Source organism: Pseudorasbora parva, chromosome 5 (assembly GCF_024679245.1).
Source record: "Pseudorasbora parva isolate DD20220531a chromosome 5, ASM2467924v1, whole genome shotgun sequence".
NCBI lineage: Eukaryota > Metazoa > Chordata > Actinopteri > Cypriniformes > Gobionidae > Pseudorasbora > Pseudorasbora parva.
The window spans coordinates 9,715,614-9,730,245 of NC_090176.1; the positions used below are offsets into that span (position 1 = coordinate 9,715,614).

Consider the following 14,632-nt stretch of genomic DNA (forward strand, 5'->3'; position numbering starts at 1 on the left):
CAATCAGCACCACAGACCAACACGTGAACGCGGATGATGATGTTAGGGAGCATACCGCAGTTTAAATTATGCTTAAATAGGCATATACGCTTAATTTTATATTTGTATAGGCTGCACAGTGCTTTATGATTTAAAAAACTACAATCTGGGAACAGATCACATCTCATTGCATTTCTACGATTCAGCATAACGCCAATTCAGCGAGACAAAAAAAAGTCGGCATGGAGACAGCAGTAGCAGCTCCATCCATCCATCCATCCATCCATCCATCAGTGTAAACGGCACTGCAGATTGTTTTATTCTGTCTTCAGCTTCCTCATTGTCCTCATCTTCTTCAGCTTCATATGGGATCATTCAAGCGGTGCATGAACACGACAGCCAGATATTTCAAACAGCATATGTTAAACAGCCTAGGCTACTAATATATTTAATTTAAATCGTTTTTCAGATAGGATCTAAAAATGATGTTTGTTTGTTTTTGTTTTTGTTTTTTGTAACCTACTCCGTAAAACATAATTTTATATGCAGTAGCCAAGCCTATTATTTATATGTGGCTATTTATAGGTCTATATTTTCATTAATCTGTATCTAATGAAACAGATTTAGCACTAATAATTCACGGAAGACCATTTCTTTTGAAAGCACATCTAGCCTATATAAAGGCGACTTGTGTTATCTCAGCAAAACAGAGGCTTGAAGGATTGTCATTTAATAGATTCCCGTTGAGCATAAATTCTCCTGGGACACGGATTTATCTGCTCACCTCTTAACTCTGTCGGACAAAACAATCGTAAAATAGCTATTTAAATCTCTTACTTTTTCAAAGGGGTTTTCTCTTTAAATCACGTGGTTATGCAAACCAACATTAGCCAAGTTCTCTAATAGGCCATTCGTGAATGTTATATTTTCCCCTTCGGTGGGTTATTTAGTGGGCAGTGCATCGTCGGTCTTTCAGATGATCAGCAAACAATTTAACGTTTATAAGACGTCTAATAGCCGTCCAAACACGGCCCTCGGATAGGCTAAAACAAATGTTGTCCTGCCAGTGAAAATTGAATAGACGTCTAACCATAGCCCAAAGAATAGACTAGGCTTATTCGTCCAGAACATGAACATGCCAAAGAAACGAAACCAAACATCTTAAATAGGCTATACCTATCCCTGTTGATTTTATTATTACATGATGGAATATATCTATCTCGCAGGTTATTAGAGACACAGGCTATAGCAGAAACGACATGTAGCCAAATTCAAGGTAATTTTGCCTGTGAGTTAACCGAGACGGTGAAATGACGGCTATTGCTTGTTGGGCAGTCAATCACACACTCTTTTAAATTTGTCTTTAAAAAGAAACGCATTTGCAGCTTCTGCTCCATTCATGGCACATAATAGAGGTAATTGCTGTGGTGCTGTTGACTGTCAATTAGCCTATGTGACCAGCTGAACCCACCCAAAGGGGGCGCTAAACGACACTGCTGCTCATCAAAAGGCAATTAATATATTATTATATAATGCGCCACAGAGCCATTAGGTGCTATTTAAAAATAACTGGCACAGTAGCCTATACGAACTCTAAACACATCCATAGTCACTGAATTGTTGACAAATTAGTTTTTATTTTATTTGATCAACTTACCGCATATCTTCATTCCAAGTTTCCTTGTACATCCATGAGCGACTCCACTCCAGTCGTAGTCTACGGGGAGAAAACGGCGAAGCCTCTATGATCTTGCACAATAACGCGATAATTAAAACCCGCCCGCCTGTCCACAAAACAGATTTGAAACCCGGCCTCTTCCTAAATTTACCCAAGCGATAAATGCGCCATCCTTTATGCTACTAATATGAAATGAATGTGTGCAGCTGAACAGGCCAAATCAGGACAAGAGGATCCATTTGGAGCTGCGCGGTCCCGTCCCGCCCCTGCGGCCCCAAAGAGTTCAGCCCCATTTACCAGCTCATTATCTCTGTCGGTCCAGACCTCCGTCTCCCGACACTTCCTTCCCATTCTTCTCCAAATGGCTTCTCCTCTGTTCATATCAGGTGCATTAAAGCGTTTTCAACTGCAATTTTGATTCATTCACTTTTAAGACTGGGCATGTACATAATTGGCATGCTTGGTATAAATGTGGCATGCAGGGAAAATATTAGCCTTTTTGAAATCTGATTACATTTTATATTTCTAAATGTAACACAAATGGCTAAAACAATTGAATATACTATATATATACTGTATATATATATATATATATATATATATATATATATATATATATATATATATATATATATATATATATATATATATATATATATAGGCCTATATAGTATATTGAATTGTTATGAATTGCTACCATTTTATGATCTTATTTTGAAGAGTTTGACAGACTTGAACATTTCAAGTTCAATGGGATAACTGTATGAATAGAGATTATTTTTTTGTTTTGAAAATGATAAAAGAATCCACCAATATGAGAGATAAAGTGGCCTATTAAAATCTATAATTGCTCACGTAAGGAAAAGGAATAAGCTAGAACAAAACGGAGCTCAGTGGATGAAAGGAAGCGTATTTACCCTGAAGCTGCAGACATAGCCAACATCAAGTCACAATATGCCGTGACTAATTTTTGAAGAGCATGTTTCTGTTCCGGTCATAAGGAAATGAATAAACAGAGCAGCGTGCCTCCATCACAGAGGAACACTGAAGCGAGCAGAGCCATTAGTGCACATTTAGACTGATGCACTTCAAATAATTACACACTATACAGACACGTTCACGGGTTTGTCTTTTAAATCGAGACGATAAAAAAATATATTAAATGTTTTACTGAAGCAATACAATTGTAATAATAATAATAATATTAATAATAATAATAATAATGTTATGGCCAATAATAATATATTTATGGTAATTTTAAAATTAAATTTTAAAATTAAAATAATATTTAAAATAGGCCTATTGCATGACAGCAATTGCCTATTATACATCTAGCAAGGTAAACGTGTATTTAAAGTGTATAATGACGGATCCGCGCCGGCTGCTCGTGTGTCTTGTCTAATTGCTCTGACTCTGAGCAGGTGTGTTTAAAGGCCATCACCTGAGTTGACAGCGGCATTGGTCTGTCTGCTGCTGGCGCGTGAGGTCCGCCCGCCGCGCGCTCAATGCTGCGGTGATTTGTTGGTCCTGACGCGTAGCGAATAGCGCCGTTTTCCCGCCTCACCGACAAGATTAATGACGTTGGCCACAAAGCAAATAGCCGGAGTGAAATAGCGGTTTATCGGTGATGGACCTACTTGAGGTGGGTGGCCGTAAATTTGTCGAGTTGGGATCCGGTTCGCCGCCGCCAGAAGAGGAGGAGGAGGAAGAGGAGGAGGGTGCCGACGTCGCCATCAGCCCAAGGGTTCAAGTTCTCAATCCAAAGAGCGCTGTCACTTCCAGAGAAACTGCTCCTGTTTCAGCAGACAGCAAAAGTCAATGTGGGAATTCAGCAAGACCTGCATAATCAATGCTGCTTTATATCATTATTAAACTGAAGTAGATTTTTCATTTTATAGCTTTTAAGACAGGTCATTTGTTGTTTCACATAGCCTATCTTTTTTTCTTTAAAATTTCAAAGTTCTTGGGTTGTGACAAAAGCATAGGTTCATCTGGAAATAGTGCAGGAGAACAGAAACTTAAAAAAGAACCATTTCTTTTAATGGATGTGTTTTTTAAACCAAACTATGAAACTCGTTGACCTCTGAAGGAATCCTCTTTTTTGACAGTTTACGCACAGGTTGTAAATTATATTAAGGCTATACCTTCCTACATAAGTCGGATAAACCAAGAACAAACAAACCCGTGATAATTATGTTCTGTTTTACTGAGAATAACTCTTAAAAATAAAGAGTCTTTATAAGCATCATGCATGAAGAACCTTCCACAGACACGAATCTTCCATTGCTCAAAGGGTTCTTAAGGTGGTTTAAATGTTCTTGACACCAAGCAAGAAAATTGGTTACGTTAGGATCTGTTCACTGAAAACTTCTTTGAGGAAACCAAAATCGTTCTTCTTCAGCACCACCTTGGTTACACTTTATGTTAAGGTGTCATTATTACAGTATAATTATATATTTAAGTACTGAGTAATATTAATTCATAACAGGTTATAGGGTATAGAGTTTGGTTGAGGGTTAGATGGTTGCATGGAATTATGCATAATTTACTGTTATTACTATAGTAAGTCCATGTAACATATGTAACAAGAACATTGTAAAATAAAAAAGTTGAAAGTTTCTTCCACAGAAATGGATTTGGTATAGGCTACTCGTCATCATAGAAATCACATATTGTCTTGATTAATAGCCCAAACACGTAAGCATTGATTAAGAAACGGTGCATATTGATTTCCCAATTCATATGGCATATGGATGATTGAAATTAATGACTGTTGAAAGGGTTGATAGAAACCTGATTTTACGTCCTTGTGCATAGATTGGGTTCAAATAGGTATTTTTTTCTCTCCACAGAATCCCCAGACGTAAAATACACCGTTTTACCGACTGAACAAAGGCACTGCGCACCTGTGAAGCACCTGTTAGATTAATAATTTACGGGTTGGCTTGATATGATCAACAGAAACCTTTAAAAGTAAAAGAAGACGCTTACCCGGTCAAAGAATCGAGAGGGAATCGCAACAGTATCCGAAATCTCCAAGCAACTCACTCCTCCAAAATCAGCTCAAAATCTCATTGACGGATCGCGATGACCTTTCCGGAGGCAGTGTTTTATTTGCTGTGGTCAGACTGTAAATCGCCGGTGTATTCGGTGCCGCACGCGCAGACGCACTGTCGGTAATCCTCGAACCTCAGACTGGGTCTGACACACACATCTCATGTCCACAGAAGCATCAGCACGAGCATTACGACAGCTCTGGCACGTTCCCGCAGGACTTTGCGCTTAAATGAGAAAGCAAGTCACGAACAAACACTTTACAAGTTGAACACAACAGCCACACACACACACACACACACACACACACACACACACACACACACACACACACACACACACACACACACAAAAAAACACAAAACCCATTAGGCTCCTCGCCGCTTCAGAGGAATCTGTGTCACTCTGACCTTGAAACATTAAGTACAACAGTTCTTGCAGAACACTAAATATCGTTTTATTCGTGTTCTTGAACAGATTATGTTTATAATGAATATCCATACACGAAATGCTAACTTCAGCGTCGAGCTTGGAGATGTGTGTGTTTATGAGAGAACCGTGAAAGAGAAGCTCTTGTCTCAGAAGTTTTAGTCCTGACTGAATGTTGGCCACGGTGTGTGTTTGAGACTGACGTTGAAGAAGAAGTCCACATGGTGGCAGCAAGCGTTCAATTAATGTGGGAAACGTCTGCTTCACACACATATTCACGCATGCTTTCAGGTGATAAGATTTCCTAAAGCAGTATTTCCCCCATACATTCTTTGTGTGCTTTGATAGGATAAAAATGCATCGACTGTATAGGAATATAAAACGGACTGACCGCTAGATTCTGTCATATTGCGTCATGTCAGGTTTCAGCAGCTGGACAGCTCCTCACATCTGCGCATCTCAAACACACACATTTACTGAGCTTCAGAGAGTCAAACGGAGAGCTCATCATGTGGTTCCTCAACTCAAAGCAGCCTCTTCTATGAACTCTGGCCGGTTCCTCGGATAACCATACTGGTGTTTTGGGTTCTAGAGCCCCTGCAGTCTAAAGACATATATATTTAAAAATTATTTCACGATAAGACAAACCCTTATCTGTCATTTTAAAACCTTGTTTTGTTGTTGTTTTTAGCAGAGCAACATTTTTTCTGCTATCACATGTTTCCATTGATGAACCCTGAGGGACATTTATCCGTTGCAAAATGAAGAAAACTTTGAATGCCCTTTTGTGTGGTTTGGTTTTGATTTTGCAGACGGTCTATGGGTGTAAAACGCTGTTTTTTCCCCCAGTAACGCCAATTCTAGAGGAACTTAAGGCCCGTGGTTTATAACACCGCCGCTGAAAGATAATGAGCCGTTCGCGCGACAGTATTTCAGTGAGAAGCAGCAGACGATCACTTTTAGCCTCAGACCCACACGTCGCCACAAGATGGCGCTGGTATACTAGCAGCTGTCTGCAAAGCTCAGTCATCATTTGCACAGGTTCTTCTATGCAAATTTTATGTCACTATTTATATAAAAAACCTGAGCCACACCATGTATGTATCAAGCTAAAATCATGAAGTAGTGATAATGATAATCTCAGTGATGTTCAGCTATGGGAAAATTTGTAATTAATGTAACTGAAATTAATAATCATAGTACATATATAATATATAATAATATATATACACACATATTATATATCTATGATCAATAAGTTTTGACCGTATATCTTTTTACAATGCTTTAACTTATCAAAACAAGCTAAGCAGTTAAAAAAGTTTCAACTAAAAGTCGTAAACTTTAATGTAATTTAAGTTGAAAGTACTTAAACATCCAAGTTGATTGTAGCCTACTTAAAATTGTACAGTAAATTTTATTTTTTTACAGTGCACGCACACACTCTCTCTCTCTCTCTCTCTCTCTCTCTCTCTCTCTCTCTCTCTCTCTCTCTCTCTCTCCCCCCCCCCTCACACACACACACACACACACACACACACACACACACACACACACACACTCTCTCTCTCTCTCTCTCTCTCTCTCTCTCTCTCTCTCTCTCTCTCTCTCTCTCTCTCTCACACACACACACACACACACACACACACACACACACACACACACACACACACACACACACACACACACACACACACACACACACACACACACACACACTCTCTCTCTCTCTCTCTCTCTCTCTCTCTCTCTCTCTCTCTCACACACACACACACACACACACACACACACACACACACACACACACACACACACACACACACACACACACACACACACACACACACACACACACACACACACACACACACACACACACACACACACTTTGTGGGGACTCTCCATACGTAATGGTTTTTACAAACGGTATATTATCTGCCATTACACTAACCCTATCCTAAACCTTACTATCACAAAAGTTTCTGCAAAAAACAACAACCTCATTCTTATTTTTATAAGTTTGAAGGTCCCCACTGTGACATTTGACACTCATTCATTTTTTAAATATATAAAAATGTTGTGTTACATGAGTCATTTAAATGATTTCATTTGTGTCCTTTCCGAAGGTAACTTGTTTTATTTTATCAGTTTCAGTCTAATATAGCAGTACGTTTATTAATGTATCAGACACACTCTATTTACAATTATAGTTTTAAACACAAAACATGCCAAATAGTGCTATTTTCATGATTTATCACATTTTTTATGTGGTTCAGATACAAATTACCTTCATTCTATCAACTCAAATTTTTAATTTCAATGAACTCAAAATTTTAAGGCAACCAGGTTACTTACAAAAAATGTTTTAAAAAATGTTTACAATGTATTTACAATTATATTGTTAAATAAGCAGAAGTCTAATTCTGGCCCTGGCTTCTGATTGGTCAATATTGCGTTTTGCCACAGTGCTCAAAAACATGCACAGGAACTATCTTTAGTGGAAGGATGCTACTTAGTCAAATAAAATGTTTTAAAATATGTTATATGTAATATTTCATATGTAGTAACCATTTTAGAAAAGCAATTAGGCAGTTAAGTCACAATATAGCACAGCATCTCGCATCTCAGTGATAAAAAGTGTTGTTTTGAAGAAAACACAAAGAAAGGAAGAAAGTAAAAGTGGATGGGACGCTGAGGTAGAGGCAGAGTGACTTCACTCTCAAGTCGTAAGTGATGCTCTTAAACACTCCAAACAACCTTTGATGCTCGGCTAGGCCTGGGCGTATTATTTTATTTATTTATTTCCCCACTCACATTTAAAACTCTAGAATAAACAAGCACATGTTAGATTTCAAGTATGCATGCTTAAGTATGTGTGTCTAAATGGCTGATTCTGCCAGACTTTCAACAGACTCACATCAAAGGAAGATCAGAGTGTGGCATTCAGATCAGGTCACGGTGAGGCTTAAACACAAACTCCCTGCAGCAGTCCCTCCATGCAAAGCCACATGTGCTGTTGTGATAGCCGGACCGTATCTCAGTCTCTGGGTGAGAAGCAGCCCTTTCTGCCCGCTGGGAGTTCACTGCTCATCGAGACATGGGACTCCGGCCGTACCTGAAAAGGCACTCGGTGCAGATCTTAATTGTTTTTTTTTTCAATTGGACTGCATAATGGGACATTTTCCTTTATTTGAATTAGTATTTATTCTATAGAGTGACACCAGTCAAAACAAAACGTATGTTTTTGTGTGAATCAAGACCAATAGAGACACATGCACACTTTCTGGGGTTCTCAAGCAAAGCTGTGTGAACTTCTGTAGCGGTGAACAGGAAATGACAGCAAAATACTTTTTGTATTTGCGTTTGCAACAGCAAAAGAAAAGTTTCCATGACTTTCCGAAAGAGAGATTGATTATGTTGGTCAGAAGAGAGAGATATTTGCTGTCGTTATTAGAAACACCCTCACAGAAGCATTCATTATTTTTATCTTTTTTGTAACTTACTGAATTAAGTTTTAAAAAAAAGGTAATACAAAACAATGTGTATAAACAAATAAATAACTAAATATGAGAATTTTAAATATGAGAAATTTTGATATGTTGAAATACCATCTGTGAAAGGGTCCATTACATATACTCATATATTTTGAAGTATTATCTTGGCAATGTGTGAATTTAGTAACAACACGATTGACTGACCATCCATTATAACCAAACGCAGGTATTTCTGTGGGCTTCTCATGGTGTTGAAAGGGATAGCGTACAGATAAAGGAAAATTCTGTCATCATTTACTCACCCTCAAGCTGTTCCAAACCTGTCGTAGTTTCTTTCTTCTGCTGAACACAGATATTTAGAAGAATATGGGTAACCAAATAGTTGATGGACCCCATTGACTTCCATTGTATTTTTTCCCATATATGGAAGTCAATGGGGTCCATCAAAATATCTTCTTTTGTGTTCCACAGAAGAAAGAAAGGTTTGGATCAAGTTGAGGGTGAGCAAATGATGACAGATGAATTTTCCTTTTTGCGTGAACTATCCCTTTAAGACCTAACTTACCGAACATGTATTTCAGTCTGGTAAGAAAATACTTACAAACATACATGAATGTGAAGAGACGACTAAGAATCTCTGAATCGTTCAAATAAGCAATTCCAAGTGGACAAACATATCTTCATTATAATAGAAGTATGTATAAAAGAATGGTTTTAACAATGCAGTTTAAAGCTATTTGTTAAATCAACATATTTAAGGTTATATATAGTAAATTAGATCTTTTCTTCTTTACATAATTCAGAATGTGGTTGTAAAATGATTAAGCTTTTTCATGTTTATGTGAAGATCCAGTAAAGGACTGCACTTAAATAAACCAGCACAGACATGAGATTTTTCAGTTAAATTGCATTAAAAACACGTTTTATTGGTAGTACTGTGAGTTTGGATGCTAGAATTATGGCTTTTTTGGAGTGGCTTTAAGAGAAGACATCATAATAATAATAATAATAATAATAATAATAATAATAATAAATAAATAATGGGTAACACTTTATAATAATGGTCATTAGTTAACATGAACTAATAATGAACTGCACTTATAAAGCATTGGTTTATTTATTTGGTGGCATTTATGTATCTTTGTTAATGTTCATTTCAACATTTACTAATGCATAATTCAAATCTTGTTAACATTAGTTAATGCACAGTGAACTAACATGAACAGCGGGATTTTATTAACTAATGCTAACAAAGATCAAAAAATACAGTAACACATGAACTACTCATGCTAGTTCATGTTAGTTAATACATTAATGTTAACTAATGACTATTATTCTAAAATGTTACTGAATTATGAAATATTTTTTTGGTCACACTTTAGATTAGGGTCCAATTTTCACAGTTTGCCTCAATAAACTCCTAATTACTGCTTATTAGTTAAGTTGAGGTATTGGGTATGATTAGGGATGTAGAATAAGGTGCAGAATGAATATGTGCTTTAGTAATAAACAGCCAATATCCTATTAAAATGCAAGCTAATAAGCAACTAGTTCATATTGAGAAGTGTTACCTTTTTTTTCTTCAGGATATGGGAGTACATTTGTCCAAAACTTTATCTCAAACACAACCAATCAAGGAGAACAAGGTTTTATGAATCTGAATAGAATTTGATTGTATAATGTTTCATCTGTCGCCACAAAATAATGAAGTTTCTATGGAATATTAATACTTTTAACGTTTTATGCAGAACTGTAACGATTATATCTGCATGCCATTCAAATGCTGTGGCAGCAGTGTGGCGCTGGTTAAGGTGTTGCTGTATTTGCACATACACAGCTGAAGACACACAACTATAGTGTTAAAACATTTCAGCTCCTGACTGTAGTATAGCTAGATCCTCGAAACACAAGAGGGCAAACATTGGAGAAGCTTTTAGCGATTTGTGCCGGACTTTACCAATGGAGGCGCTGTTGCAGGAGAAGATGCACCTACGACTTCAACATCTATAGGTGCAAAAAAGCCTCTTCCAAATATCATTAATACACGGTTCATTCATATATTCCAATCTGACTTAGCCATGCTGGTTACAGATGTATTACACATTTCTGTCAAGACATGCAAGTTCCGAAAAACTGTAAGAAAAAACCTCGGTAACACTTTATTTTAGAGTTCAGTTCTCACTATGAACTAGTAGCTTAGTAACATGCATATTACTATTATATTGGCTGTTTATAAAGCAGATATAAATGCCTTATTCTGCATGACCATATTCTACATCCCTAATCATACCCAATACCTAAACGCTATAAAAACTACCGTACTAACTATTAATAAAAGGTAATCAGAAGTTTATTGAGAAGTTTATATCGAAAATAAATGCGTTCCAAAACCTCACTTACTGACCATCTTTCTATGTGCAAAATTTTCAGAACAATTCAGACACGTATTCATCATTACCATCATTATTTCTATTTAGAGTGATCCACTTAGTAAAAATATAAACGCATTGATATTGAGGTTAAAAACGGACCGACAAAACAGCATTAAGATCAAAATCTGCTTTGAAATGATATCAGTGCATCTACATGGAGCAGATCTGTACGGCACAGAAGTGATATTCTACTCATAGATGGCATTATATGAACTTTAGATGGCATGATAGTAACACATTTGCCACACTTTCCTTCATTTTGAGATTTCGATCCAGCGCAAAACACTCCGAGGGCATTTCTTACAGATACACACATTCTGTTTTGATAGCTCGAGGGGTTGTGTTCACATATTTTGCATATCAAACACTGACAGCGTCTGCAAAATGCTCAAGAGTGGCATGAAAAACTGAAAAATACAGCTGGTGTCAGTTAATGTTTGCTTTATTGTGATTTTTGCTAACTTAAGATCATCCTTTGAACTGAACATCAGAACTCTCCGCGTCCTAATAAGCGATAGATCTCACAGTGCTTGATTCTCGGCTCATCCTGGACAATCCCAGATGCCCAACGGAGTTTCACTGTTTCTCTGTTAAGCGTTTCACACACACTCACACGCTATAAAACGCACTCGATTTCAAACCCTGACATTCCTCCCTTTCAAAAAAAGAATAAATCTATCCGCTCGTAATAACTCCAGCTCACCGTCTTATGTTTCAATGGCATGTACAACAGGTCATATTCTTTATTTCCACACAATAATTTTGAACAGATGGTTTTTAATAGCATGCTAAAACACCCCACAAGGAGCGAAAGACTGACACTTTCATTCAACAAAAGCTATCGATATATTTACAGGATAAAGAAATCTTCCACCGAAGACAGAGATCTGAACACAAGTTGAAACTTGTTAAAGTTTTGAGTAGCTCAGGGACATTTCCAGGGTTCCTTTAGGAACTGAGAACGACTTGAAAATCATATTTACAAGTCCAAGAAAAAAAGACTCCCGGTGAGCCTTTTTAATGCAAAAATAAAAGCTTGTTTTTCACTTCATTAGGATCCTGAAGATTGTATTGCACTAGTCTACGCTCATCCCAGTCCACTACACAGTTCTCAGGTCTTCTCTTTTGACGTAATCAGTCTTTTCGTGACTTTTGCTCTTCTTGTTCTGGTGCGTCTTCACGTGTTTGGCCAAATGGTCGCTCCTCATGAACCTCTTGCAGCAGTCCGGACACACAAAGCGCTTTTCCCCCGTGTGAGTTCTCAGGTGCCTCTGCAATTCGTCCGATCTGGTGAAACTCTTCCCGCAGAAGAGCCAGTTACACACGAAGGGTCTCTCTCCCGAGTGCCAGCGCAGGTGCGCCTTCAGGTGGGACGTTTTGCCGTATACTTTCCCACATCCGGGGATGTGACAGATGTGCTGCTTCTTTTTCCCGGGCTCGTCGCTGGAGCTGGACGACTGGCAGTTGGGACACCGGCATCTCCGGCAGCGCCGGGCCGTGGCCAAGGGGGATTTGGTGTGGAGAAGGGCTGCGATTTGGGTCTGGTACTGTGCAAAGTCTGTGTGTCCCAACACCAAACCCCTCTGGATGGGGAAGCGGTGGGGGCCGAGGGTCGGCGCGTGGCTGACGTGGTTTCCCTGCTGAAGGCTCCACCACGGTATATCCTCCCCTGGGTTCGGAGACAGCTGTCTCTGCTGCTGATGGACCAGGCCCGAGTGTCCCGGGACGAAACCAGACATGGCGGCCGGGATGGGGGCCGGCGCTGCGTAGGTGACCGCGGGCACGTAGGTCGGCGGGCAGGTTGATTGTAACGACTGCATGGAGCACGGCAACATCTTGACCGGAGAGAAATCATACGGGTACGTGGGGTCGGCCGGAGGGGTTAGCGGGAGCTCGTGGTGGGAGGCGTAGGAGCCCTGCAGGTGAGATTTCGAGGATAGTCCAAAGGAAGAATTGCTGGAAAGCGCAGACTGTGGATTGGCCTCGTTACTCCACGGGTGGAAAATCCGTGACGGCGACCCGAGGGTCGTGTCGTAGGGAACTTGAATAAAGTCCGTGGGAGTGGATCCGTGATGATGACCGATCCGGTTACACGTCGCCGCTAAAAGTGCCAGAGGAGAATGCTTGCTGTTTTCCGGCGAGGAATTCGGAGTGCGATCCTGGATCGTGAGAAAGAGTGATGGGAAACATTTAGAACTTTTTTGGAGGAAAGTTTTGCACAATGATTCCTGCAATGACAGGGTTTGTGAAGGAACTGAAGCACTGTGCAGATACAATTTCAAAACGAGCCAATGAAACTATTATGGACAGAAATTTAATTTCAATTTGCATAACTTTAGCTGCATCTGTGAATATGTTTAGAATCAATAGCAAGTAAAAAAGACAATTAAACAATCTGAGGTGTTTGACTTCATCATACACTGTTAAACAAACCCACAACCCACTCTATTTACGTTTAATTGCAAATTCCAAATGAAAACGTTTACCTACAGTGAGTTTTTATTGCACTTTTTACCACAGAATTTAATTACAGATGATGAAAATCGAACTGAAAATTGTGTAATGACTCATTAAAATGCAAGAAACACATATACAGCTCTGGAAAAACTTAAGAGACCACTTTGCATCGATTTCTCAATGTGAAGTGGTCTCTTATTTTTCCCCAGAGCTGTAAAAGCATTAGTATAGTGTATTTTAATGTGCGCACGTTTGCTCAATATTGATTTATATATAATAATCGCTCGCGGAATAAAGTAATAACGTCTCGTTAGTTTGCGTAGTTCAGAGGCACTTCTCGTCCTCTCGTGCCCGGTCTGTACCAGCCACACGCGCTTTACCAAAGACATTTTCAACAATATCTCCAACTTTTCACGAACCTGCAGAAATGCCTGTAGTGTGTCGTTCCTCAGCACAGCCACAGCTGCCATGGCAACACTTCCTCGAGTTCCTCGAGCTTCCCGATTTAAAGCAGCCAAATTCAATTCTTCAGAAAATACTTGAGCGTCTTCTCGTGGAAAGTGCGCGGTCGGTCGCGTCGCGTCGCTTCCTCTCCTCCAGCTATCCCTGGACTATCTGAGGGAGTGAAGGATCACTTCTTTGGATTTGATAAGGACTTTGGTGGGCCGCCAGCCAGTCAGGAGTGAGATTTATGACTTTGAAGTTCGCCGCTGCCCAATCATCAAAGAAGAGCGGCTCTTTGAGAGGGGGAAGCAAATCCTCTGAATCCACACAAAGCTCCTATGGTGTGTTTGTTGGTCTGGATAAAAGGGCTGATTATTAGTGGGGGATGGGACGGGTGGGGATAAAGGCGGGACAATTAATGAAGTAATCACTATGTGGGAAATGTATATACACAAATAATTGGATTTTCTTGATCAAAGACCCCCTCGCCGCCTGGAGACCCCCGCTATTGGATGCCGGAGTCACCCGATCCCCCTTTCTGTAATTAAGGATTTGTTGTGGGACAATGCGACTGTGTGTTATCTCTAGAGATCTCGTGCAGGCTTATGAGATAACTTCAAGAGGAAGGAATCATTTGACTCAGTGTAAAGTTCACACATAGTTTA

General features: G+C 39.2%; 2 protein-coding genes across 3 annotated transcripts in view; both read right to left on the minus strand.

Moving 5' to 3' along the window:
- gad1a (glutamate decarboxylase 1a) overlaps positions 1–4,987 on the minus strand; it is a 43,890-nt gene extending 38,903 nt beyond the window's left edge. The window contains exons 1-3 of one of the 2 annotated variants that reach the window (XM_067443220.1): positions 4,649–4,987; positions 3,295–3,450; positions 1,637–1,696 (exon numbers count right to left, since the gene is read on the minus strand). In XM_067443220.1, coding sequence (XP_067299321.1) covers positions 1,637–1,696; positions 3,295–3,391 — 157 coding nt within the window. In that variant the 5' untranslated portion in view covers positions 3,392–3,450; positions 4,649–4,987. Of the gene's footprint in view, positions 1–1,636; positions 1,697–3,098; positions 3,266–3,294; positions 3,451–4,648 lie in introns of those variants that run through there. The other variant, XM_067443221.1, reaches the window with a different exon arrangement.
- Positions 4,988–10,966: 5,979 nt separating this feature from the next.
- sp5a (Sp5 transcription factor a) lies at positions 10,967–14,289 on the minus strand. Its single transcript, XM_067444901.1, has 2 exons — positions 13,943–14,289; positions 10,967–13,225 (listed from the first exon to the last, which is right to left on the minus strand). The coding sequence occupies exons 1-2, from the start codon at positions 13,991–13,993 to the stop codon at positions 12,167–12,169; spliced, it is 1,110 nt and encodes a 369-aa protein (XP_067301002.1). The 5' UTR covers positions 13,994–14,289; the 3' UTR covers positions 10,967–12,166.
- Between the last annotated feature and the right edge of the window lie 343 nt (positions 14,290–14,632).

Excerpts from the sequence above, each read along its gene's own strand:
- sp5a (XM_067444901.1), bottom strand. The coding sequence starts at position 13,993 with ATGGCAGCTGTGGCTGTGCTGAGGAACGACACACTACAGGCATTTCTG. Across the intron at positions 13,226-13,942 it reads CACTACAGGCATTTCTGCAG|GATCGCACTCCGAATTCCTC; the intron begins GTTCGTGAAAAG and ends CTCACGATCCAG.